The sequence below is a fragment of the Myotis lucifugus genome, unplaced genomic scaffold (assembly GCF_000147115.1).
Source record: "Myotis lucifugus unplaced genomic scaffold, Myoluc2.0 scaffold_276, whole genome shotgun sequence".
Lineage (NCBI taxonomy): Eukaryota > Metazoa > Chordata > Mammalia > Chiroptera > Vespertilionidae > Myotis > Myotis lucifugus.
The window spans coordinates 154,700-182,123 of NW_005871324.1; the positions used below are offsets into that span (position 1 = coordinate 154,700).

At 52.6% G+C, this 27,424-nt stretch overlaps 2 protein-coding genes across 8 annotated transcripts; one reads left to right on the forward strand and one right to left on the reverse strand.

The window, feature by feature from the left end:
• Positions 1-669: 669 nt before the first annotated feature.
• Positions 670-12,672, forward strand: KMT5A (lysine methyltransferase 5A). 7 transcript variants are annotated; one of them, XR_002831834.1, is made up of 8 exons: positions 971-1,127; positions 3,955-4,174; positions 4,623-4,710; positions 8,753-8,812; positions 9,925-10,115; positions 10,828-11,566; positions 12,072-12,196; positions 12,384-12,672. XR_002831834.1 is itself a non-coding variant. In XM_023763205.1 (7 exons), exons 2-7 carry the CDS (start codon positions 1,010-1,012, stop codon positions 11,036-11,038), a joined length of 888 nt encoding a protein of 295 aa, XP_023618973.1. In that variant the 5' UTR covers positions 670-688; positions 971-1,009; the 3' UTR covers positions 11,039-12,033. The 7 variants fall into 7 exon arrangements, 2 of the variants coding, with proteins under 2 accessions (XP_023618973.1, XP_023618974.1); XR_002831835.1 differs by having other exon boundaries at positions 12,115-12,196; XM_023763205.1 differs by lacking the exons at positions 12,072-12,196; positions 12,384-12,672 and adding an exon at positions 670-688 and having other exon boundaries at positions 10,828-12,033.
• Positions 12,673-14,179: 1,507 nt separating this feature from the next.
• On the reverse strand, positions 14,180-25,494 carry RILPL2 (Rab interacting lysosomal protein like 2). The gene is given in 5 exon segments (XM_006109801.3): positions 14,180-14,955; positions 17,326-17,345; positions 17,347-17,440; positions 22,200-22,351; positions 24,426-25,494. Coding segments are annotated over 5 exon segments (630 nt in total). The 5' UTR covers positions 24,759-25,494; the 3' UTR covers positions 14,180-14,924.
• Between the last annotated feature and the right edge of the window lie 1,930 nt (positions 25,495-27,424).

Genomic DNA, 27,424 nt, shown 5'->3' on the forward strand with positions numbered 1-27,424 from the left:
GGCGGGACGCCCGGCCGGGCAGCTTCCTTCTCTGTTGCCTGCCTGGGAGTGGCGTCCACGCCCGCTCCGCCATGACCCTGGCAGTATCTGACCTCGGAAAAGTTTGTGTCTTTATGGCATTTCCACCCCGAGACCCAGCTCCCCCGAAGGTGGCTGCCTCCCCAGGGGTGCGGGGCCTCCCGGGGCCTCGAGGTGTCGGTGTTTCATGGCTCACCGGGCGGAAGGGCCCTCGCAGGGCTCCTGGGGAAGCTCCTCCCGTCTGCTTACTCACCAGAGGCCCCTCGCCCGGAAACACCAGCAGGGCCCTGGGCTGCCCTGCCCGCCTGCCCACCCGATGCCATTTGCAATGGAGGGGCCGCCCTGAATGTGCTGGCAGCGGGCCCTGCTTTTATTAGCTCTCCACCCCCACCCACCCAGCTACCCCGGAGAATCCTCCCACCTGCAGGCGGCCCCAGGTCCTGGGAGGCTGCTGGGCGGCTTTCATTGGAGAGGAGCCAGGCTTGGGCACCCACAAGGCTCGGACAGTAGTGACAAGTCCTCCCAGCTGACCTTGGGGCCGGGAAGTGGTTAATCAGGTTCCCTGAGGCCCAGCTCCTGCCAGAGTTAGCCCCTACCCCCCACCCGCAGGCCTTTCAGGGTCCCCGTTGGTTTCCTCCGGGCCATTCCCACCCGAACTTCCCTGCTGCCGGTAGGTGGACTGCTGCTTACGTAGACCTTTGGGCCCAGCTGGTTCTCCGGCTGGCCAGGTGTCCCCGTAGAGACCAGAGTTAGAGACCATATGTGGCCAACTCGGACCTGGGGGATTCGCACCCTAATGCTGCTCTCCGGGGGCTGGCACCCCCGGCAGCCCTGCTTTGGAGAGATGATGATGCTGGGTTCTTTGTCTTTGGCGGTCTGCTCGTTCCTTCTCCGCTAAATGCTGTGGGGTCTTCTTCTTACAGCCTCTCAGAATACGCATTTGTCGTTCTAGGAGAATGTGTTTACCGGGCAGTCCAAGATCTACACCTACATGAGCCCGAACAAATGCTCTGGAATGCGTTCCCCCCTTCAGGAAGAGAACTCAGTTGCACATCACGAAGTCAAATGCCAGGGGAAGCCATTAGCCGGAATCTACAGGAAACGGGAAGGTAAGCCTGGGAAACAGCCCTGCTCTGACCACAGCGGCCTGGGCCACAGAAGCCTCTCTCCTCCGTAATTATGCATCTATATTAGGTTTTTATCCAACCTTTTCATACCCAAGTGGGAAAGGAGCCACATTCTGTCTTGCTGCTAAGAAACGCAGACACAGGGGAACCGGCGGCCCAGCCCAGGGCGTGTGCCCTGTCGGCCTAACAGGTTCTGCTGCTTTCACCAGAGTTGGCGTGTCCTTCGGGCTTGATTATCTTGCTGGATTGCAAAAATAATGCCCCCGATTTGCAAGGAAAGAGGCTCACAGGTGCCAAATGTGCAGAAATTATGAGTCTGGCTTGTTCAGAGCAGCCGCTTGCAGGCCTGGCTGTTGTGTGAGCACCGGGCCTTGACTTCCTTCCCTTTCATGAGCTGGCCTTGACCTCATTTCTAAAGTTTCTTTCCACTCAAGTGTTCAGAGCTCCTCTCTCACGCAGCATAGTCTGCAGTGAGTTTAAATACTGAACGAGAAAAGTATACGGTTAGTGAGAGTTCTGTCTGGACCCGCAAAACAAGCGGAAATCCTGCTCCAATCCAAATAGCCGCTTTCCACGTGGCACTGGGGCGTGTGAGAATGTCCCAGTTCACCAGGCTCCCTTCTAGTAACAGTTGCCTTAAAACAGCAGAACTCTGACCACCAGCAGCTCCATGTTAACAGAAAGTACCACAAGTGATGGGTGAGCCCAGCCTCTGGTGCCAGAGCTGAGAACCAGGGGCAGGAGCCAGCCCGTCTTTTTTTTTTTTTTAATATATTTTTGTTGATTTCAGAGAAGGGAGAGGGAAAGAGAGATAGAAACATCAATGATGAGAAAGAACCATTGACCGGCTGCCTCCCGCACGCCCCCCACTGGGGGTCGGGCCCACAGCTAGGGCATGTGACCCTTGACTGGAATCGAACCTGGTACCTTTTAGTCCACAGGCCGACGCTCTATCCACTGAGCCAAGCCAGCTAGGGCGCCAGCCCGGTCTTGATCCATCCCAGTGCACAGGGCCATGCTATTTCGTTGATTTTCAAATGACCTGGGTTCTAACCCTCACCTGCCACTTATATGGAGGAGGCTTGGGCAGATGGCTCCTCTTTTCTGAGCCTCGGTTCTCCCATCTGTAAAGTGGGAGAGTGGCTACTCTGAAGATCAGTTAAAGCATGGATGCCAAAGGTCCTTGTGAAATGCTCCCTCCGACAGTCCTTCCTCTGCTGGACCTCAGTGTCCCAGCCTGCTCCTCCCTGGATAGCCAGCACTTAGGGTAGCAGCGGCCACATAGGGGTGGGTGGAGGGGCTCTGTCTACATGCGATCAGCCTGTCTCATGTCCCTTCTGGAATGGGGCACCAGTAAATGGTTCTCAGTGGCAACATGCACACAAGCAAGCTTGTTTGGCTCATAGTATCACTAAATGGCAACGAACAGAATTTGGGGCCAGATATACGTAGGAGGAGACCCCCAAGGCCAGGCTCTTATTCTTGATTTTCAGCCTTTTTTCTGCCTTGATGTGACAGCTGGCGTTCATGGGCTCCCCGCACTCCTGGCCTCATCTCCCTCTGGTTCCACTCAGAAAGGCCGATAAGGGAGCGAGAGCGGCCTGGAGGGGTTTCGATGTGTGTATTTTTTCATCACCCCCAAAGAAACCCAGTATTAGTAGTCACACCCCATTCCTCCCTCCTCTAGCCCCAGGCAACTGCCAGTCGACTTCCTGTCTCTATGGATTTGCTTGTTCTGGACGTTGCCTGTAAATGGACTCATATAATACATAGCCTTTTGTGCCTGGCCTCTCTGCCTCAGCATTTTTAAGATTCATCCACGTTGTCGAGTGGACCAGTGCTTTATTCTTTTATGTGACTAAATAATATTCCCTCATGTGGCTCGACCACATTTTATTTTCCATCCACCAGTTGATGGAAGTGTGGGTTGTTTCCATTGTTGGCTATTATGAATAAGCTTCCATAAACATTCATATACAGGTTTTTATGTAGAAACGTTTTTAATTCTCTTCATAGATGCCTAGGAGATGCATAGATTGCTGGGTCAGAGGGTAACGCTACGTTTAACTTTTTAAAGAACTGCCATGCTCTTCTGCACCATTTTACATTCCTACCACCCATGTATTATTTACTTTAAAAAAAGTTATTTATTTTATTGTTGAGAGTATTACAGATGTCCCCCTTTATTTTTTAAATATTTTCACTTATTTATTTATTTTTATATATTTTTATTGATTTCAGAGAGGAAGGGAGAGGGAGAGAGAGATAGAAACATCAATGATGAGAGAATCATTGATCGGCTGCCTCCTGCATGCCCCACACTGGGGATCGAGCCCACAACCCAGGCATGTGCCCGACCGGAATCTAACTGTGACTTCCTGGTTCATACGTCAATGCTCAACCACTGAGCCATGCTGGCCGGTATTACTTACTAATTTTAGAGAGAAGAGGAGAGAGAGAGAAATATCTACTTGTTCTTCCACTTATTTATGCATTCATTGGTTGATTCTTGTGTGTGTTCTGATTGGCAATCAAACCTGCACCCTTTACATATCAGGACGACACTCTAACCAACTGAGCTACCCAGCCAAGGCAGTCAATTATAGCTCAATAAAGCTGAGAAAAGTGCAGAAGACCAAAAGCTCTGCCCAGTGTTTCTGTCAAACAGTAAAGCCATTCGTGGACACGGGGCTTAACAGGCAAGGGCACACACCCATGACCCCCGCTTTCTCACAGCCTGTCTTAGAACGCAGCTGAAGGTCTAACGGGGCGTCTAGAGTAAACCTCTCTCTCTCCCCTCTGCCTGCAGAGAAAAGAAACACTGGGAACGCAATACGAAGCACCATGAAGTCCGAGGAACTAAAGATCAAAGACGCCAGGAGAGGTCCCCTGGCACCTTTTCCAAACCAAAAACCCGAAGTAGCAGAACCTCCAAAAACTCCGACCTCGTCTTGTGATTCCTCCGGTGCAGCCATCGCCAAGCAAGCCCTGAAGAAGCCCGTCAAGGGCAAGCAGGCGCCTCGGAAAAAGTAAGCACCTCCCAGAGCGACTCCCCGCCCCGCCGTGCGGGCAGTTTGGTTTCTCTGGCCCCGGGGAGCTGGTTACGGGTAAGCAGGCCTCCCTCCCAGCTTCACTCACACTGAGGCTCACATCAGCCTCTCTCACGCTGAGGCCACACCCCTTGAGTCACCCCCCAGGGACCCCATCCTTGGCCAGCATCTCGGTCTGCCATGTGTCCAGAGCTCAGGGGCCCTCCCCTCCCCCGCGTGGCGCCCCCCTCACCCCTCCAACCCCCCCGCAGAGAACAGCCTGCTTCTGATACTCTCTCTGAGGCCCCCACGGGCAGGTGAGCCTATAACCACAGGCTGCGGTGCACACAGGTGTTTAAGCGACCTGGTTTCCAGGGAGCTGCCCCTCAGGAGTTGTGTGGCCCCCCTGGGTGCCAGCGTGGTTTTCTCTTCTCCCCCCTCCCCCCAGAGCTCAAGGAAAAACGCAACAGAATCGCAAACTCACAGATTTCTACCCTGTGCGAAGGAGCTCCAGGAAGAGCAAGGCCGAGCTGCAGGTAGAGTCCCGTGGTTTTAATTCCAGCTCTTGGGTGGTGGGGGGAGGGGGGGGGGAGGGGGGCTGCCCAGTGGGCAGTGCTCAGCATGTGGACCTGAGCTTTCTGGGGCAAGTCTCTGCCTCTGTGGCCTCGGTTTCCTCCAGCATCTCTTCGCCTGGTGGGGGTCATCATAGCGCTTGGTCACCATAGGGCTCGGTTGAGATGCCTCTGGGAAGGGGCATCGGAGCCTGTGGCACGTGGGCAGGGAAAGTCAGGCGTGACCCTGACGGCGGCTTTTCCAGGGCTTGCTGGCAGGGCCATTGGAGCCTGGCACCCTGGGGGAGGCTGTGCACGCATTCAGAGGCTGGTCTGTCTGCTGCCCAGAAGGTCCCATGTCGTGTCTCGAGGTGGTCAACAGCGATGGCTTGGGAGCCACTTACTGGGCGTACCACCTCCGGCCAGGAACGTCACCGCTCTGTGCCTCGGCTGCCCTGTCTGTAAAATGGGGCAGTGGAGCATCTTCGGGGGTGGCTGGGAGGGTTAATCACCTTCACACACACAGGACAGGTAGAACCAGGCCGGGCACACAGTAGGCGCTGCGCTTCCCCGGCCTCGTCCCTTCCCAAGGCTCCTCTCTGCTCTTTGCCACCCAGCCATGGCCCCTAAGCCCCTGTGAAAACCGGCAGGATGGCCAGCTGGGCCGGGGCCTCCGCCCGCTGAGTTGGCAGATGCTGAGCTGTGCGGCCGTCTAGTGGGTCAATATTTGATGCAGTGGGTGTGGTCACTGCCTTTCAGAGAAGGAAAGCCGGGCGTGCTCTGGCCCTGCTTCCCTCACCCTCCACTCAGGGGCCCCTGAGCTGAGGAAAACTGGGAGCGGCAGCCCCCCTGCTCTCTCACCCCAAAGCAGCCGAGGGCAGAGGGCCTGTGCCCAGGATTGCCACCCCACTGAGCGGTGGGGGCCCCCCGGCTGCCATAGTCCCTCCAGCATTCTTCATGTTCAGTCTCTAGGTACAGAGAAGGTCATTAGTATTTTTGCTCTCTCTCTTTTTTTCTTTGAATTGATGAGGCTTCATTTAAAAGAAAAACAAAATAAGGGTCCATTTTCCCCCCCGGGGAGCAGCTTTGGCTTGGTTTCCCGAGAAAGGCAGTGTCTTTCAGCCAAGAAGGGGCTGTTGTACGATGTTCGCCTGCAGCGAGAGGCCGTGCTGGGTCACTGAAAGACAGCATTGCAGAGGGCAAGGCGGTGCCAGGCCCAGCTCGCAGACGCCTCCCCGCCTCCCCGTGCGGTCGGAGCTGCAGTGTGCCCACACAGGGAGGCCGCGGGCTGCAGGGTGGGGCAGCCAAGTTGGCCTTAATAAAAACAGGGGCTTGTCTATCTGGGGGAGTGAAGGCTGCAATGGGCCGGGCTGCGATGCCTGTCTGCTGAGCCGGGCACCAGGCGTGCGGCGGGGAACGGACGCTGGCTTCCCCGGAGCTTGGCCCGCAGCCGGTAGATCCGCTCGGTCACCGGACCGAGAGCCACGCGGTGTCCCTCCTGTTTGCATTGGCGCTGCTGAGTGAACACCAAGGCCAGGTGGTGGCTGGCCGGGCGGTGGGCCAGGGTGGTGTCTCGCCCTGCCTGCCCTCTGGGCAGCAGAACCCGGGGCCCAGGTGGGTGAGCCATAAGAGAGGGGTGTGGGGAGCCAGGGGTGAAACAAACTGAAAGCCTGGCAGCCACGTCATTGAGTCTGAAGACAGCGTGGGCAGGGCCGGTCCAGAGCCCAGGGCAGGAGGGTGGGAACTGGGCCTTCGAGACATGCCCCGAACCGCTCATGGCTTCGCTGTGGCTGGTTGGCCTGGCTGTGGGTGGGGTGGCGGCCAGCACGGGGGCAGGGACTGCGCTGGTTGGCAGTGCCCTCCCTGGCTTCATGCCCAGCCCAGCCCTGGGCCTGCTCTGCACACACAGCTTTCTGACTCCAGTTCAGGGATGGCTCCTCCTATTCAGTCTGCCTGGGACCCCTGTGGGCCCAGGAAGCCTCGACCTGGTTGTTTGTGTGCCCCAAACCGTGCAGCCTTCAGAATGAAACTCAGTCCCCTTGGCTCTGCCTTCGGGGCATCGAGCTGGTCCCAGTTTTCCTCAGCTCGTCTCCCTGGTGCCATGTTCCCCCACGGCAGGAAAATCCCCAGTCACCTGCCCGTGTTCCTGCGAACACTCCCACTGACTCCGCCCGCTGTACCTCCTCCCCGGGCTGCATGCTTATTAACTAATGGTTCCTTGGGGTGTGCGTGTGCGTGTGTGTGTGTGTGTGTGTGTGTGTGTGTCTCTGTGTGTGTGTGCGTGTGTGTGTTGTCGCTCTGAGGGCTTACTAATGTGCCAGGCACTGTTCTGGGCCAGGAGAGCCCACAGTTAACCAGCCCAGTACTCACGGAGCTTATGAAAACATAACCAAAAAGCAAGATGACTTTGGCCAGCACATGTACATGAATAAACAGAGTAGTTTGATAGCGCAGCCAGGCCAAGGCTCCGTTGGCCACAGTAGTCAGGGGAATTTCTCCGAGGAGGTGCCTTGTGAGCCGATCCCGGGAGGAAGGGAGGAAGCAAGCCAGGTGAATGGACTGGGAAGAGGGTACTCCAGGCTGGGGGAATCAGCAAGTGCAAAGGTCCTGAGGCAGGAACAAGCCCGAGCTTCTGGAAGAGCCAGCCGCCATGGCCAGAGTGTGGAGCCAGGCGAGGACGGCCCGTGGGCTCGAGAGGCCGGGACCTGCAGAACCTCATGGGCCATCGGAAAAATGGGTTTTATCCTGGTAGCCGTGGGAAGCTACTGAAAGGCTTTTGTTTTTTTGTTTGGGGATGATTTGAGGTTTACAGAGGAGTGACAAAGATAGGACAGAGGGCTTCCATAGACCCCTTCCTCCCTTTCCCGCGGTACATTTGTCACACCAGGGACATTGCTGTGTGCGCATTACTACAGGGGTGGCTAAAGTAGTCTACGTTGTTCGTTACCTATTGTGTAATTTTCCATACGAACAATTGTATTGTACTTGGTACACTACTATTTAAAACTTTTCCTGAAGGCTTTAGGCTTTAAGGCGGTCCCAGTTACATTTCTAACACACCCCTGTGGATGCCCCGTGGAGAGGGGCAGGGGCCAGGGCAGAAGCAGGAGACCAGGGAGGCCAGCAAGGCGGCTGCAGCGGGGCCTGGGTGAGCGCCATGTGGCTTGACCGCTAGGCCGCGGTGGAAATGGAGAGGAGCTGGGTTCCGGGCTGTCCTGGGTGCGCACGTGGGGGAGGGGGTCTTCTGAGCCCCCAGAAATCCCTCCTGAGGTGCAGACACCTGGTCTTGCTCACCACGGTGTCTCCAGCACACAACAGACGATCAGTAAATCCGCGTGGACTGAGTGACTGGGAAGGTCCCTCGTGGGCTGCAGGCAGGTTCCGCTGGCCGAGGCACTGTCCCGGGCGGGCCCTGTGTGCAGGGAGGGGCTGAGCTCCGCTGCAGGTGGCTGCTCCGCTGCCGGTACAGCTTCAGTGGGTGCTGTCCCGTGTGGTGGGCTGGGGCTGCTGGTCTGGCTCTGACAGGTCCCTGCAGCATCTTGCACACGGACAGACAGTGGGACCAGGAGGGGGCGGCCCTGGGGACAGGAGAGCCCGAGCACACCCTCTCCTCTCCAGCTCCTCCGTTCAGGGCGTGGGCTTTGGGGTGGAAGGCCTTTCTCACCCACGCCCCGTCCGATGGGCACAGCCTCCCGTCAGCCCCAGCTGACTTTGTATCAAGTCAGAGTCCTGATTTTGGATGTCGGCGAGCTAAATATTTTTCAAAACACTGCATGGCCCAAACAGAACACAGCCACACCCCGATTCTGCCTTGGGCCTTTTCTGTGTCCCTCCTGGTCCAGTGGAGCCCCAGGTGGCAAACTGTCCACCCCAGATGGGCAATGAGGAAAGGATGGGGGTGCTGGGGGGCTTGGGCATCCCCGGGACCGATGTCATGGAGGCCGACTGTGGGTGACCTTGTGGCATGGCCCCGCTGGGTCCAGAGCGGCCTGGGAGGAAGGCTGACGCGCCTTTGCTTTCTTCCCAGTTTGAAGAAAGGAGAAGACTAGACGAATTGATCGAAAGCGGGAAGGAAGAAGGCATGAAGGTAAGGGGCGGCTGTGGGCTACGGTCAGAGTGACGCCTCACTGCTTCAGTCCTTTCGTGGTTACTGTTCGCTGTTCGTTGGTCGAGGGGCCAAATGCCAAAACCGTTGTCAAGGGTGCGACTCATGCGGAAACATAGCGGACTCTGTGTGAAATGTTAGCCCAAGGAAACGTTTCTAAAATTATGGTGAAACACGTATAACATAAAATGTAGGATTTCAGCCATTTCAGAGCGCACCATGAAGTGGCATTGAGTGCACTCACAGTGTTGTGCACTGATCACCCGTCCGCTTCAGAACCTTTTTATCTTCTCACACGGAACCGGAAACCCCGTCCCCATTAGCAGGTGCGCCCCAGCCCCTGGCACCCACCAGTCAGCTTTCTGTCTCTGGACCTGCCTGTGCCTGACAGTCCTACAGACGGGATCGTAGAATGGGGAGCTGCTGTGTCTGGCTTCCTCCAGTGAGCACCATGTCTGGGGAAACTTTTAAAAGGAGAAACGAATACATTTTTCCTTAACTCTGTTTTCCTGGGAAGTGGCAGTGCCCAAGAAACTTGCTTTTCTCCTGGTAAATTTCAGACACATTTGGGTGGATGAGAGGAGAGGAACTCTGGTAGCCAGGCGGGTCTGGGCTGGGATTCAGGGGCAGAAAGCTGTAGTCTCCACCCACCATCTAGGGAGATCGGGACTGAAGTCTGGGGCCCTGCAGGAGAGACTCAGAATCCTGGGTCCTCCTGCTCCCCCAAAGAGGCCAGCTGCGTGGATTTGAGTCCGTGCTACACCACTTCCTAGCCACATGGCCTCGGACGTGAGTCTGCCCCTCTGAGCCTCAGTTTTCTCACCCGCAAAATGGGGCAACACCCACCTAGCAGATTTCTCAGGAGACATGTGACACGGCTTTGCAAATGGGCACAAGGGAACCTTCTGGGTGACAGGTCGTGGTGATGGCTGCACCCCGGTGTACATTTTAATATACGTTGAACTGAACTCCGAGGCATACCTCAAGAAAGCTGTTCAAATGAAGGTACAACCCCCAGGCCTCCTGAGCCGGCCTCGAACCGTGGCATCTCTGGCTATTACGAACTAATCCTCTCTTTCATCACCTCCCAACAGATTGACCTCATCGATGGCAAAGGCAGGGGCGTGATCGCCACCAAGCAGTTCTCCCGGGGCGATTTTGTGGTGGAATACCACGGGGACCTCATCGAGATCACCGACGCCAAGAAGCGGGAGGCTCTGTATGCGCAAGACCCCTCCACCGGCTGCTACATGTACTATTTCCAGTATTTGAGCAAAACCTACTGGTAAGCCCACGAGTGCTGCGCATGGCAGAGAGGACGGGCCGCGCGGCCAAGGCCAGGAACACCCGATTCTGTGGCTCTGGCTTCCTGTTGAGTTCTTGCTGCCTTTTCTCAAAGCTCTGAAGCCGCTCTCCCCCACCCCCTTCCCATCTTCCAACTCTGGGCGCAGACGTGGACCGGTCACGTGAACACTGCTCCCAGGCTCACCTGCCTCCCCCTCTCAGGGCATTTGGCCAGGGCAGCTCTGGAAATTGCTGGCTGCTCCGTTCTCCAGATGGCCCGTGTACTGGATTGCTTTTTGTTGTGGGTTGTTTCTTAATAGACTGTTTTTTAGAGCAGGTTTAGGTACCAGCAAAACTGAGTGGAAGGTACAGAGAGTTCCCATACTCCCCACCCCCCCGCCCCCACGCACGGCCTCGGTCATTCCCAGCACCATTGACGTATTCATTTCTTGATTGTGCTGAGCTCTACAGTTGCCTCCCAAGCCTCCACAAAGAGCCCTTTGCGTTCCTGTCCCCTCCCACCCCCTGCCTGGGACACCCCGCCCGGTGCCTCTCTAGGCTCTTAAGATTTTTTTTTTTTAGTTGAATTGTTTTCCCAAAAGGCATGGCCATAAATTGACATCCTACCAGAGTTGAGAGCGCGTGTGACTCTGGCCGGGTTCAAAAGCCTCTTTATCAACCTAATCATCCTCTGTTGCCCTCCCTCCCGCCAGCGTGGATGCAACGAGGGAGACAAATCGCCTGGGAAGACTGATCAATCACAGTAAATGTGGGAACTGCCAAACCAAACTGCACGACATCGACGGCGTGCCTCACCTCATCCTCATCGCCTCCCGCGACATCGAGGCGGGGGAGGAGCTCCTGTACGACTACGGGGACCGCAGCAGGGCCTCCATCGAGGCCTACCCCTGGCTGAAGCATTAACCGCCCGCCTCCCCCCTCCAGTGGACAAAGTGCCCTCAAAGGGAATTGATTTTTTTTTTTTTACACACACTTAATATTAGCAGATTACTTCAGATGTTTTTAAAAAGTATATTAAGATGCCTTTTCACTGTAGTATTTAAATATCTGTTACAGGTTTCCACAGTGGACTTGAACAGATGGCCTTATATTACCAAAACTTTTATATTCTAGTTGTTTTTGTACCTTTTTTGCATACAAGCCGAACGTTTGTGCTTCCCGCGCTCGCTCGCGTGCATGCAGTCAGGCTCGGCGCAGGTTTCCGAGGAGAGTCTTCGAACACGAACCAGGAAGCGGGGGGCCGCGGAGCCCGGACTCTTCCCCGCACCCCGACGTCCGAGCGCGCACCCCGATGTCCGAGCAGCACGGGGCGGCCAAGACGACGCCTGCCGCCTCCCGACGGCCCCCACGGGATGTTCCCAAGCTCTTGTTTTCCTGCCGTCTGGACAGGCGCACCCGGAAGTGTATGAATCTTTTTTAAAGGGTTTCGCAGTAAGTTCGTCTTCCCCTCTGCTTTCTTGAAAGCTTGCTGACCCGGTGGCCCGCGGGCAGGGGCCGGGCCGAGGTTTCCTCTTCCACGGGCGGCCGCGTGTCCGGGCCCCTCGCAGCATCAGGGCGGGGAACCAGCAGACGCGGGCAGGGAAAAGCATTGCTCAGCCGGCCCGCCAGGGCAGCGCTTCCCGAAACTGGGGCAATTCTTTATAGAAATGTGAACACTGAATTTATTTTAAAAAAATAATAAAAATCACAAAAACACAAAAGGCAAAAAAAAAGAGAGAGAAAAACCACAGAAAACAACTTACATGTACATAGGTCATAAAGTGAGTGGAGTGGCTGCGTTTTTTTCTTTTCTTTTTTTTTTTCCTTTTACTTTGGGTTTGGTTTTTTTGTTTGTTTTTTTATAGAAGAGATTTGAGATGGTACTCTATTCTAATAAAAAATAAAGTTTTGTAGTGGGACCAGAAATTACTTATCCAATCCTCCCCCCACCAAATAGCCACCCTCACCCCCACCCTGACCCGATTCTGCTGGGTTGAAAGGTCCAGACCTGCTGTCATGCTGTTTGTCAGACCACCTGGTGTTCTTCCTGCGACACGCAGACCGCGCAGCCGAGAACCAAGGGTGAGCCCGAGAGCCCTGGAGTGCAGGCCCCACCCCAAGGGGAGGGGGCAGGTGCAGCACCCAGGGATCAAGGCGAAGGGTACAGTTTTCACCTCGACTGTGATGATTGTGACGGCAGGAGGTGTAGGTAGCTGCCCCCTCCCGCCCGAAGGGGGACTGATTCTCACTCTCTCCACCTGCGGTCCAGGGGGCCTGGCTCTGGAACCACCACCTGGGGTCTCCGGACCCCCTGGTCCCAGGTAAATGTGAATGGAGACAGGTGTGAGGGCCTGTCCTCAACCTTGGTGCCCCCCAGCCCCCACCCCGCGCACCCCAGCCTCACGACGGTGCTACCTAGGAAAGTCTTCCCCCCCGCCCCACACTTGCCTGGTCAGTGGTCAGCCAATTGGAGGAGGATCCGACGGAGCGTGTCAATGTGAAGTAAAATGTCTCGGTTGTACCTGTTTGTGGTTTAGCTTTGTATTTAAAAAACAAAAGGAAATAAACTTGAAAATTATTTGTCATCATAAAAATGAAACAAAAATTAAAATATTTATTGCCAGGCGAGGCCACCTGTGTGTCTGTTTCTTACGAGGGGAGGTAGGAGCGGAGGGGTGGGTTTTCGGGGTTTTGTAGGAGGGTCACACCCCCCTCAGTCGTCAGTTTCAGTGCCTGTCCCCCTGCGGGGCAGCTGCTTCATTTGTAGAAGGGTCACGGGAGCCTGGAGATAAGTTTGTGCATGTTCGGCCCTTACAGTGACGGCGCCTGGCACGCCGTGAGCACAAACGTGAGCCTGTGGTTGTCACTCGTTTCTGAGATCCTGGGTTTGATGTCAGGGACCAGCCGCGCCTGCCTCGTGCTGCAAGTCCCTCCTGCCAGCCCTCGACGGGTTGTTGGTTCGAGTAGCGGAGTGGGACTGTGGGTAGTGTCCTTGGTTTACAAGCAGAACTCCGCTTCCAGCACCGCCTTGGAGAGGTGGTCAGCCGGTCCCCTTGGACAGATCCCGCACTCTCTCGGAAGCTTGTCTGAGTGGGAACCGCCCCTGCCTGCCTGCTCTGCGGGGTGTCCTGGGGGTCCACTCCATGGACTGTTACAGCCTCGGCTTGGAGATCAGCTGTGCAGTGGGGGCTTGGGGATGTCAGGCTTGTGGAGGATGGATCTCGGCTGGACTCCCCGCTCAGTCCCAGGAGCCGCCCTTCCCCCCTCTCCTCTGCTCTCGCTGTCCCTTGGTCTGGCCCAGGTGGTTCTGAAGTCAGGACTCAGATCTGTTTCCCAAGTTGGCCCTCACCCCGAGGTGCAGGGATCCCCCCACCACTAAGAGGGGAGCACCCAGTCAGGGTGGCGGTGTCATACGGAGTTGGGGCCCTGACCTGAGAGTGCTGAGATGGCGTTCTCGACCAGACTCAAACGTTGCTGACTTATCTCAGGAAGCCAAGGGGTTGGGGCCTGGGCTGGGAAGTCTGCACCTGGGCTCAAGCCCCTTTTCCACACTTTAGGGCTGGGCTCTTGGACAAATCCCTTAGCCCCACAGTGCTGGGACCCAGGGGTACCATGGGAATAACTACCCGGCCCGCAGGGGTACTCAAACGGCACAGGCAAGGCCTGCCATGAATTTCGTTCATGATTAACATTAGTGATTTTTGGAGAACTGGGCTTGCACAGCTCCACGGATAAGAACCAGGCCTTAGGCATTTACATCCTGGGCAGCCCCCTCCCAGCTACATGACCTGTGGCCTACTTTAGCCTTTCGGAGTCTCAGTTTCCAGTTCTGTAAATGGGGTGGGGGGTGAGTACCAGCGCCCGAGTCCCCGACTTGTTACAGAATGAAGGAGAAGGTCCCTGCAGCAGAGCGCCGCGGCCTTTACTGAGGACACAGGCTCCCCCGGCTCATCGGTTTCTTCCAAAGTGCAGGCACCCACTGTCTATCTACTGTATTTCGTCAATTCCTAAATGTACATCTGGTTCACATTTAACATCTCTGAAATCAGAATGAGCCTTAAAGTCAACAGTGTCTTAATGTTATAATCTGTAACATTTTTTCTCTCACACTGACACACAAAATAATGGTACATCACTTAGACTCAATGCACCAAAGATACGCCAGCTCTCCGTACACACACAGTTCACAGACGTGGAAACCGAGACCTGAAAGGTCGCACGAGCTGAGAGACAACTCTAAAATACTTAAAGAAGGGAAGTCCTTTACTTTAATACAAAAATCTCCTCGTAAAGGAAGTCATGTTAGCAAAGTCAGAAAGTCACTAAATATCAGTGAAGTCTCCGGAAGGTCGATACCACACTTTCCGGCTTTCTCCCCTCTCCCTTTGGGCTGGTGCCTGGCTGCTCGGGCTGCCACACAGTGAAGAGCAAGGTCAAGTGTGGGGCCAGAGAGGCAGAGCACCGAGATCCCTCGACGGCTGACGTGGGCAGGTGGTGGCCGCCGTGCGCTTTCCTTCTGCTTTCTTTTTTTTATTTTCTGTTGGTTTTTCTTTTCCTTCTCCTTTTTTTTTTCTTTTCCTTCTGCTTTCTTGATTTCTGGGTGCCACTTGCCCTGCCCTGGTCACGCCTTCGGGGGTGTCCAGTTCTGCAGCCGGGGAGACAGTGATGGAGAGAGAACCTCACCTCCTCGCTCCTCGGACGGCGCGGAGGGGAAACACATGAGCGAGTGCAGTGGGTCAGCGTGGCACTGAGCAGACTGGGAGGTCTTCCTGGTGGGTTGTCTTCTAGAATCAGAACCGCCGCCTCCGATCTATGTCTGCTTCCCAGATCGGAAGGAGAACCTGGGTGGAGAGAGAGAGGGGTCAGAGGGAACAGACAAACAAGGCAGGGGCACAGGACCCGCCGCTGAACCCCCGGAAACAGGCCTTGGACTCAAACATGTACTCAGGGCTCATGATGAACAGGCTCTGACTGGGGGCTTTTCATCCAAAAGATCATTTCACACTCATAACCATTTGAGGAGGTGAGCACAACCAATATCCCCATGTTATGTTTATTTATTTATTTTAAAATATCTTTTTATTGATTTCAGAGAAGAAGGGAGAGGGAGACAACAGAAATAGAAACATCAATGATGAGAATCACTGATGGGCTGCCTCTGCACGTTCCCTATTAGGGATCGAGCCCGCAACCTGGGCATATGCCCTTGACTGGAATCGAACCCGGGCCCTTCAGTCCGCAGGCCAACGCTCTATCCACTGAGCCAAACCGGCTAGGTCATCCCCATTTTATAGATGAGCAAACCGAGGCTCTATGAGGTCAAGTCACAGGCCCGAGGTCACGCAGAAAGTTGCGAGCCCAGGGCCCACTAACCACTGCGCTATACTAACAGATGGACTCTGCCACCTTTTTTTTTTTTTTAGGTGGTTTTATTGCAGAGGAAGCAATAGCTTCTCAGTGCTACCTACAACTGTAAAACGGATCTTGGCAAAAAAAAAAATAGAGATTAGCATGTGAATTCTTAGATAAGACATAAATCATACAAAGCTATCTGAATACCAAACTTTCAGTGTTTTCCTGCAAAGTTTGGAAAAGGAACAATGATGTCTGGGGTTGATCGGAAAGTACAATCTCGGCGCTATTTCCAGTTATGAGAACGAAGCAAAGATCGCCGGGGTTGGGGGTTGCAGGGGGGTGGGAGGCTGAGAAGTCAGGATGGGATCGAGGCTCTTGCTTCTTATCAAAGAAGAACTCCCTGAGTGCTGCTGGCAGCCCTGCCAGCAATGGCCGGTGCGAGCCCTGAGCTGGTTTGGATCCAGGCCCTAGTGCTCTGCCATCCTCCCCTCCTCCACCCCAGTGCCCTCTCTCAGGAAGTGACATCAATCCTGCCCAGTCATTCGAGCCAGGAACCTGGGAGTTGTTCTCAAGTCCTCCCCCCACCCCCATCTGCTACATCTTAGTCATCGTGCCCCAAATATATCCCTAATCCCACCACGTTCATCTCCCCCCTCGCCACCCCCAGTCCAGACTTCAACAGCCTCCCGTCGCCCCCTACAATCCACGCATAGCAACCAAAGGTCCCTGTCACTCTGTAGAGCTGTCTTTCCCCAGCTTCAGCCCTCCCATGGCTCCCCCTCGGCTCTATCCACCGAACAAAGAGAAAAATCCAAATACTGTGTGATTCCACTTAGATGAGGTGCCTAGGCTAGTTAAATTCATAGGGTCAGAAAGTAGAATGGCCGGCCAGTGTGGCTCAGTGGTTGAGCATCGACCCAGGAACCAAGAGGTAGCCGGTTAATTCACGGTCAGGGCACATGCCCGGTTGGAGGCTCGAGCCCCAGTAGAGGCTGTGCAGGAGGCAGCCAATCAATGATGTTCTTCTCTCATTGATGTTTCTATTTCTCTATCCCTCTCCCGTCCTCTCTCTCTCAAAATCAATAAAAACATTTTTAAAAAGAAAAAGAAAGTAGAATGGTGGTTGCCAGGGGCTGGAAGAAGGATGAATTGAGACGTTAGTGTTTAATGAGCCCAGAATTTCAGGATGGGATGATGAAAAAATTCTGGGAATGGATAATGGTGATGGTTGCACAACAATGTAAATGTACTAACTATGACTAAAGTGTACACTTACAAATAGTTAAATCATAAACTTTATGTTATGTATATTTTGTCATGATTGAAAAAAATTTAAATCACGTGGACTCAGTTCTTCGTCAAAGACAAAGGATCTTATCGTGTACTGGCTAAAGCCCTGATACCCGATATGGTGGCCACTAGCTACACGTCCCAAGAGCCCTTGACGCATGGCTGGTCTTACTGAAATGTGCTGCAAGTGTAAAATATCCATCAGATTTCGAGGGCTCATATATATTTTTAAATTTCATTTGTTGATTTTAGAGAGAGGAAGGTGAGAGAGAGAGAAGCATCAATTGGTTGCCTCCCACACGCACCCCGAGGAGTGTCAGGGATGCACCCAGGTACCTGCCCTTGACCAGGAATCAACCTGAGATCCTCTGGTCCTCAGGCTGACTCTCTAACCACTGAGAACACTGGCCAGGGCTGGAACTGGATTTTCTTATTGGCTACAGCACTACCACCGGGAGAGTAGCACCTCCCCACCCAGGGCAGCCGGCCAGCCTCCCTTCGCCCCTTCGCCCCCACTCCGTCCGGCACTCATTCAGGGGCAGCGGCGGGCAGCAAGGTGACTTCACAGCTTCCTTATGATGGTCTTCTTCCTCCTTGTCTCTGCTGGCGTTGCTGGCCCTGGCAACCATAGGTCCTTTCCTCCTTCTCCCTTCGGGGGCCTTCTCTTGCGGAATCAGGCCACTGAGAAAGGGGGCAGACAAATGGGTGTTTTTATTGCAGACCTCTTATTTGTGCAGTTCTGAAAAGTGAAGAATCTTTTTTTTTTAATATATTTTATTGATCTTTCACAGAGAGGAAGGGAGAGGGATAGAGAGTTAGAAACATCGATGAGAGACATCAATCAGCTGCCTCCTGCACACCTCCTACTGGGGATGTGCCCGCAACCCAGGTACATGCCCTTGACCGGAATCGAACCCGGGACCTTTCAGTCCACAGGCCGACGCTCTATCCACTGAGCCAAACCGGTTTCAGCGAAAGTAAAGAATCTTAATCATTATTATTACATTAATAATTTCAGCACGGAAAGCTCCGGAGTCAGAAACTCTTCTCTCCACATGAGACTCTTCTCTCCACGTTTCCAATGCTGAAACCTCTTCTTTCCTTCTCTTGTCTGATTACATTGGCTACCAGTTCAAGCGACTCCACTTTGTAGGAGTATGACCATGTGTAAATTCTTTAACTTGGGCCTTGATTTCCTAAATGGTAAAATGAGGGTAACAGAAGTGCCTACCTCCTAGGATTGAGGGGTTAAGTGAGACAATAATACGTGAGACAATAATACATGGCACTCATTCAACAAATATTTATTAAGCGATGTACCGTGCCATGGTGCAATGAACAGCAATGAACAAAACAGAAAATATCTTCTCTCATGCAAGTTATATTCCAGTGGGGAAGGGAATGGTCAGTAAAAAAATAAGTAAAATAAAAAAAATACATAGTAAGTCGGATGATGGTACAGAGTTAGATTGATAGTGACTGAGAAGCTATGGGGGTCAGGTGATCCCAGGAGGGACCTGATGGGCAGAAGTTGGAAGAAGGCTGTTCTGCCAGCAGTCATGCTTCCTAGGATTCAGAGAAGGGCTGTCCGTATGCAAGGTAGTGAGGACAAACAAAGGGAAGCAAAGAGGAGAGAAAGAGGCACCGGGTCCCTGGTGCCCACCCCGAGGCCTTCGCTGCAGTTTTTTTCTTCATTTTCTGAGAGCAATTCCAGGACCCTTCCCAGCTACGTGGGCCAATCAATTGTGAGAAGAGACACCAGAGGGCTGCTCTCTCTCTCTCTCTCTCTCTTTCTCTCTCTCTCTCTCTCTCTCTCTCTCTCTCTCTCTCTCTCTCTCTCAGGCCCTGTGAGGACACAGCCAGAAGGAAGTTGCCTAGGAGTCAGGAAATGTCAGCACCAACCATACTGGCACCTGGATCTGGGACTCGTAGCCTCCGGAACCGTGAGAAAAGACACTTCTATTGCTGAAGCCCCCAGTCTAGGATATTTTGTTACAGCAGCCTGAGCTGACTGAGACGCCCCTTTACATATGAACTTCGGAAAGCAGAACCCACCCTTCTCTCTCCGTTGCAAAGAGTGGATTCTTATTAGTTACTATAATATTATATTTTTATTATAATATTAATATTTCATAAGAGGCATCGTCTAAAAATTTCCCCTTTCCACTATCTATTGTTATTTGACGCCCTGAAACTTAGATTTACAACAGGGTGGCTTATGAGTCTCAGGATGGCTGTCCTGCTTAGGGTTGGCCTGGTGGCTCTCAAGCAGCTGCATGAATTGGTGGATGAGCTGGGGGCTGGGCACCTTGGTTCTCCTTCACGTGACCTCTCCTTGTGACTGCCTTGACTTCTTCACAGCATGGCGGTCTCAAGGCAGCATTCCAAGAGCACAAGGCAGCATTCCAAGAGCATAAAACATGGAAGCCTGGAGGTCTCTTAGATCCTTAAGCCAAATGGCACGTTCCATTGACCAGAGCAAGTCACAGGGCCGCCCTGATTCAAGGGGAGGGAAGTCTCTACCGCTTGGTGAGAGGAGAGGAAAAGTCTCCTGGCAAAAAGCATGCTCGATGGGGACAACAGTTGTGGCCACCTATGGAAATAGCCCACCATAGCTGCCTTCAATCTAAAATGATCTTTAGGCTGGCCAGCGTGGCTCAGTGGTTGAGCGTCACCCTACGGACTAGGAGGTCAGGGTTTGATTCCCGGTCAGGGCACGTGCCCTGGTTGTGAGCTCCATCCCCAGTGGGGGCATGCAGGACGCACCTGATCAATGATTCTCTCTCATCATTGATGTTTCTATCTCTCTCTCCCTCTCTCTTCCTCTCTGAAATCAATAAAAATATATTTTAAAAAATATAATGATCGTTAGTATGAGCTTAGGCCTCCAGATGCCACTGCTAAGAGAACACCTCAGTTGACAGGCTCGTTTCTCCAGGACAGAGAGCGCGAGAGACCAAGCCGACCCTGCTGTCTCGGCCTGCACCAGATGGGAAGGGCACATCTGCTGTTTGCTGGGAACTCAACACTGGAAACAAAGGGTGTTGCTTTATTCCCTCACAAGCTGCCAGTTTGGCGGCTCCTGGCTTTAACTACCTGTGTCTGAAATACTTATCAAATGAGACAAAGACAGGTCTTTCCATGAACATGGTTCCAACCTCGGCAGAAGGCAGACAATGAAACGCCTGCTGACAGAACTCAGCCCTTTTGGATTTGGCTTCCTAGGACGTTTCTGCTTTGCCACTGCCGTCTTCATGATGCTCGAGGAAAGAACGGAAAGAATAACATCACTCGGGCTCTGTCTGGAATCAGGATCCGCCCTGCCTTCCAAACGTGCAGGGTCCAAAGGTGGCCGGACAGGAAACGTGCAGGCTGGGCGCTCGGGCTGCCTGAGGACACGCCTCACTGTTGCCACCAGCAGCCGTGGACTTCCAGCAGGTACTTGACCGCACAGGCCTGCGGTGAGCACCGGATGAAGTGATGCCTGGGACACACTCAGCCGAGCGCTGACCCTGGCAAGCACTGCTAACCATGAGCGGGTTCTGCGTTTTTATTCGCTTGCTCTCACCCTCTTCTGCCTCTAAAGAAACCCACCTGTGTAACTCAGTGTTTCCCAGAGCCGTGCAACCACACAGCCCCCGCCCCCCTTTTCAAGAAACACCAAAACGAAAGACAACATTTTGGGGGACAGAGGCTCAGGTGGATATAGCAAAGTCCAACCCTGATACGTCAACAATTTCCTTTGTCCTATAGCAGTGATGGCGAACCTTTTGAGCTTGGCGTGTCAGCGTTTTGAAAAACCCTAACTTAACTCTGGTGCCGTGTCACACATAGAAATTTTTTGATATCTGCAACCATAGTAAAACAAAGACTTATATTTTTGATATTTATTTTATATATTTAAATGCCATTTAACAAAGAAAAATCAACCAAAAAAATGAGTTCGCGTGTCACCTCTGACATGCCTGTCATAGGTTCGCCATCACTGTCCTATAGTCCCTCCGTTCACATATTATTGTGATCTTTTATAACTTTGGATTTTTAGATAATTTAAAACTTAGAGAAAAGTTGTAAGATTAGTAAAAAAGACTTCCCAAATACTTTATCCCAGATCCCCCAATTATTTATGTTTATCCCATCTTACCTTTTTAAATCTTATTTTATCTTATCTTTCCATCCAACCACCCACCGATCCACCTACCTACCCCACCCTTCATGCATCTACTTTCTTTCTGAACCACTTGAGAGTAAGTTGGAGACATCTTACTTCTTTATTCCTGAAGAATTCAGTGTAGCCCTAACCGGTTTGGCTCAGTGGATAGAGCGTCGGCCTGTGGACTGAAGGGTCCCAGGTTTGATTCCAGTCAAGGGCATGTACCTTGGTTGCGGGCACATCCCCAGTAGGGGGTGTGCAGGAGGGAGCTGATCGATGTTTCTCTCTCATCGATGTTTCTAACTCTCTATCCCTCTCCCTTCCTCTCTGTAAAAAATCAATAAAATATGTTTAAAAGAAAAAAAATAATTCAGTGTATACTTCCAAAGGGCAATGATATCCTCTCATAACCAAATAGTTCAGTTATCAAAATCACCTCATTGATCCTTTAAATGGATCTTGTCACTCCCTCGATTAAACCTTCCCTACTTACAATAAAGTCAGAGCTCTTGCCTGTGGTGGACAAGGCACCACTCCCCAGTCTCTTCCAGACCACCCTCCCCTGCGTTTCAGGTTCCCCCCTGCTGGGTCTCTTTAACTGGCCACGCTGGTTCCCACTTCTGGTCTTTGAACTTCTTGCTCCATTCTGGTCCTACCGAATCTATACATGGTTGTCTGCTTCCTGCCCTTCACCTGAGAGGGGTTGTCCCTAACTACTCAATTTGAAACAAGTTCCTCCCTGTCCCGCCTGTGTGACACTGTGGTTGAGTATTGACCTATGAACCAGGAGGTCACGGTTCTATTCCAGGTCAGGGCACACATGCCTGGGTTGTGGGCTTGATCCCCAGTGTGGGACATGCAGGAGGCAGCCAGTCAATGATTCTCTCTCATCATTAATGTTTCTATCTCTCTCCCTCTTCCTTCCTCTCAAATCAATAAAAAAATATTTTAAAAATAATAAACACATAAATACATAAATAAATAAATAAATAAATAAATAAATAAATAAATAAAACAAGTCCCTCCCTCCCCAACTCCCTCAGCACTTGGGTCTGGGTCACACCCCCTGCTTTTATCTTCTTTAGAGCACTGATACCATGTTCCTGAGTGCTTACTTCAGGCTTTCTTGCTGCCTACCTGTCTCCCTAGATGAGCATGCACTTGCTCCATCTGGGTCACGGCTACACCCCCACCGCCGGGCATCATGGGGCTCGGATAAGTTGGTTGAATGGACATGGGAGCAAATATGGGACGTTTGAGGGCGCCCTCGAAGGCGGCAGAGCCCACCTCTTGTAGCACTGCAGCTCCTCCTGCGCCAGCAGCAGCTGCGCCTTGAGCTTGTTGCGCTCCTGCAGCACGTCCCTCAGCTCCTGCAGAGTGAAGCGCGGCCGGTTGGGGTCGGTCAGGTCAACCATCATCTTGCCTGGTCCCAGGCTTCCCTGGAAGAAAAGATGTCACTGATGCAGTTTCTCTCAGGAGGATGAGCTGTCCACCCCAGAAAGCAACGTTCTCTGGTTTGGTTACTCCCGGGGCCCTAAGGAGAGGAGGTGTTGCCTGTTGGGAGTGTTTGGCTGGCGGTAAAGAAGCGAAAGCACCATTCTCCAAGAAAAGTGCCAGGGCTCCTTTGGCTCAGTGGATAGAGCGTTGGCCCGCGGACTGAAGGGTCCCGGGTTTGATTCTGGTCAAAGGCATGTCCCTTGGTTGCGGGCTTGCACCCCGGCCCAGGTCAGGGCGAATATGGGAGGCAACCAATCTCACATCCATGTTTCTCTCTCTCTCTCTCTCTCTCTCAGCATGTCATCGGGTGAGGATTTAAAAAACAGGAAGAAAATTGTGACACATGGATGAACCTTAAAGACATTATGCTAAGTGAAAGAAGCCAGTCACAAAAGGACAAATACTATATGAGTCTACTTACAGGAAGTACCTAAAATAGGCAAATTCATAGATGTAGAAAGTAGAACAGTAGCTACCAAAAGCTGGGGGGAGGGAGAAATGGGGAGTTGTTGTTTCGTGAGCACAGAGTTTCAGTTTTGCAAGATGAAGAGATCTGGAGAGGATGGTGGTGATGGTTGCACAACCATGTGAATGCACTTAATGCTACTGATTTTTAAAAGGGTTAAAGCGGTGAATTTTATGTGTACATGATCACAATTAAAATAATAATTTAGAAAAGTAAATGAAAAAATAAGGCCTATTTGTATGAACTGTCTAATGGAACTAAACATTCATTCTCTCTGCCTTCTCCCCACCCCCCTGTTCTGAAGTCTGTGGTTTGGGAGGAAAATGTGCCATCTCATCTGCTGGCTGATGAAGCCTGTCCACTGTGCCCCTATGGGAAGTCACACTGTTCACAGTCCCTGGTGGGGCCTCCTCCCAGTCCTTGTGCCTGGAGTTGAAGGTGACGGGAGGAGGGCACAGGGCATGAGCTGTGATGCTGGGTGAGTCACTGAACTGCTCTCGAGTCTCAAAAGCCAGGCTGCTCATCATGATATTCAACCACCTCCTATGATGATACGAAAGTAGAGCCTTGCCCTAGCCCAGTGGTCGGCAAACTGCGGCTCGCGAGCCACATGCGGTTCTTTGGCCCCTTGAGTGTGGCTCTTCCACAAAATACCGACTTCTGCGCATGGGCCACGAAGTTTCAAACGCACTGTATGTGCGCGCCCGCACGTGGTATTTTGTGGAAGAGCTGTGTAGTATTCCATCGCATGGATATACCACCCTTTAAAAACCCACCCACTCCTCTGGTGCATCTGGATTCTTTCCAGTTTGGCACAAGTACGAATAAAGCTACTCTGAATATTCTCACACGGGTCTTTTTTGTGGTCATAAACACTAATTTCTCTTTAGTCAAATTTTACATCTTAATCGAGGTCAAAGACAAAGTGTGATGTCTGGACCAATAGCATCAGCATTATCTGGAAGCTCATTTGAGATGCATATTCTCAGGTCCCAGTCCTGACCTATTGAATCAGAAACTCTGGGGCTGGGGCCCTGCAGTCTGTGTTTTATTTATTAATTATTTTTTTATTTGCAGTCTGTGTTTTAAAGAACACCCAGGTGATGGTGATGCCGGCTTAAGCGTGGGAACCAGTGCTCTAGGTCATGGTCAACAATGCTAGCGGCCACTGATTTAGAACTACGCAGGACAGGGCCCAGCACCTAGTAACTGCTCCATAAATGTTTACAATCGCAGCGTTTCCAATCTGAGGGCTGGCTACGCGCAGTGCTCTGCTTGGAGGGGCTTGGATATTCAAGAGAGGAAAGGGTTAGACGGCAACCTATGACCCAGGAGATCACTATTCCTGGTCAGGGCATAAACCCGGGTTGTGTGGGGCGTGCAGCAGGCAGACAATCAATGATTTGCTCTCATCATTGATGTTTCTATCTCTCCCTCTCGCTCCCTCTCTAAAATCAATTTAAAAAGTATATTTTAAAAGAGAAAGAGAGAGGAAAGGGGCCTCCGTGCCAGCGGGCACTGCCCCACGCGCCCCTGCCTCCCGCACTCACCTCGGGGCTGGCCGCCGCGCCCTCTCTCCGCAGCCCCTCCACCTCCTTGCGGAGGCTGTCCCGCTCCATCCTCAGCTCCTCCGCCGCCAGGCTGCCCTCGCTCACCAGCGTCTCCAGCATCTCCAGCACGCGGACGATTTTGAACTGCAGCTGTGTCACCCGGGGGTCGCTGCCCAGCGCCATCAGCTCGCGGCCCACCACGTAGGAGATGTCATACACGTCCTCGGCGGTCAGCTGGAAGGGGCTCTTGCGCAGAGCCCCCTCGGGCCCAGCCTCGTCCTCCTCCTCCTCTTCCTCCTCCTCCTCTCGCAAAGGGGGCTCCTCCATCTCCATGGCCGCGCAGAGCCCCGCAGCCTCGGGAGCTGCTGTCTCCGAGTCTTCAAAGGTCCAACTTCCTCCGGACACAGAAAACTTTCCGCTGGGCAGTGGAGCCCGCGCAGGGGAAGGCCCGGGAGCGGCCAATCAGCGCGGCCGAAAGGGGGGAGCCGCGGGGATCCGGAGGCAGCGCGCGGCTCTCAGGCCCCGACGCCCGGTGCGCCCGCCGGGCTGCGGACCAGGCAGAAGAGCGCCTCCAGGATGTGGTTTGGGGAACGAACGCCGATGAGAAGGAGGGCAGCCGAGAAGAGGAACGGAGGGGAGACGGGGTGACAGTGATTGCTCCCCACCTGGGAGCCGCTGCAAACTCGGGGCGGAGCTGCGGCTCGGAGCTCCGCCCCTGGTGACTGCGGCTACGGACGCCGGGTTTCCACGGAGACGGGGGCGGAATTTCCGACGTCAGGCGGTGAGGGAGAGCAAAAAAAGCACCAACTTTTTCCTCTCTACACTCAAGCTTTCCAGCCTCACAACTGGCATTGCACCTGGAGGGAGCTCTGGGTCTCCGTGATATTTCCTGAAGTCTGCGACCAGACAGGAAGCAGTGGTTGGGGGCCGCGCACAGGTGGGTGCAGGAGCCTGGGCTGCCAGAAGCTCCCAGGCCAGTGGTCGCCAGGGCCTGGGGCTTCTGACCCTCAGTGAAGCGGCGAATCCCTGCGCTGTGCGCTTTGCCGACTCCGGGGCTCCTCCACGTAATCAGCCTTGTGGCCTTGGCCAAGTTACTTAACTCCTCCGAGCCTCGGTTTCCTCCCCAGCGAATAGCAGTACCGAAGCGGAGGGGTTGCTGCGAGGAATATACCAGCTGAGATAATGAGATAATGCGTGTGGCAAAAAGCACCCAGGAAGCGCTCCTTCCTCTCCAGACACAAACATGAAGCTCGTGTGCCAGACGGACACTTGGCACATGGGTTGGGGTGGGTACATTCTCCAGATACAGAGGGTGTTACTGCGCGGATCAGCAGTGGGGAGTGCAAAGTGAATGACTTCTGTTTTGCTGAGAGGTTTGTAACAGGGAGAAAGCTCAGCAACCGAGCTTGCCTTTCCCCGGAATACGCTGCCAGCTTTCTTTGTAAGCAAGCAAAATAGACACTATTTTCAAAGGGCATGATGTTCTGATGATCAAAGGGAGGATCCTAGGCAAGGGCTCAGATGTTACAATGCTCAGTGATTAAATACCGAGATACAATATAAATAAAAATGGTATAGCCACACAATGGAATAGTGTTCAGCCATAAAAGCAATGAAGGAATAGGGAGCCCAGAAATAAAACCTAACATATACAGTCAAATGGTTTTCAACAAAGATGCCAAGGCCATTCACTGGGGAAAGGACAGTGTTTTCAACAAATGGTGTTGGGAAAATTGGATACCCACATGCAAAAGTATGAAGTTGGAGCCATACCTTACACCATACACAAAAATTAACTCAACGTGGATCAAAGACCTAAACCTAAAAAGCTCTTAGAAGAAAACATGACATAAAGCTTATGTCATTAGACTTGGCAATTTCTTCAAAAGCACAGGCAACAAAAGGAAGATACATTGGGTTACACCAACATTTAGAACTTGTGCATCCAAGAACACAATTAACAGACTGAAAAGGCAATCTACAGAAGGGGAGATAGTTGCAAATCATATCTGATAAGGGGTTAGTATCCAGAATATATGTGAATGCCTACAATGCATCATCAACAACGAAAAAACCCAAGTAATGGGCAAAGTAAAAATCAAGGCAAAATCCTTAGCAAGATATAGCAAACAGAATTTGACACAACATAAAAAGTGTTATATACTACTAGAGGCCCGATGCATGAAATTCATGCAAGAGTAGGCCTTCCTGCCGTAACCAGTTTGGCTCAGTGGATAGAACGTCGGCCTGCTGACTGAAAGGTCCCAGGTTCGATTCCGGTCAAGGGCATGTGCCTTGGTTGCGGGCACGTCCCCGGTGGGGGGTGTGCGGGAGGTAGCTGGTTGATGTTTCTCTCTCATCGATGTTTCTGACTTTCTGTCCCTCTCCCTTCCTCTCTGTAAAAGATCAATAGAATATATTTTTTAAAATATACTTATTTTTACTGAGTTCAGAGAGGAAGAGAGAGGGAGAGAAACATCAATGATGAGAGAGAATCATTGATTGGCTGCCTCCTGCATGCCCCAAAAAGGGATTGAGCCCACATCCCGGGAATCCAACTGTGACTTACTTCCTGGTTCACAGGTCAATACTCAACCACTGAGCTACATCAGCCAGGCTCAGCTCTACAACGTTTTACCTGTGCATATACTTGTTTGACCTCCACTGAGATCAAGATATAGCATATTTTCAGCACTCCAGAGAGCTCTCTTAAAATTTTGGTCAATAACTGCTCAGCTGGTGTGGTTCATTGGTTGAGCATCGACCTATGAACCAGGAGGTCATCATTCCATTCCCAGACATACCCAGGCTGCAGACTCAAATGCCAGTAGGGGGCATGTAGGAGGCAACCAATCATTGATTCTCATTCTCTCTGATCATTGATGTTTCTATCTCTCTCCCTCTCCCTTCTTCTCTGAAATCAATAAAAAAATATTTTTAAAAAAACATTGTGGAGCTGTACGCAATATTTGTGCATTTCCTTTAGGTAACACATACCT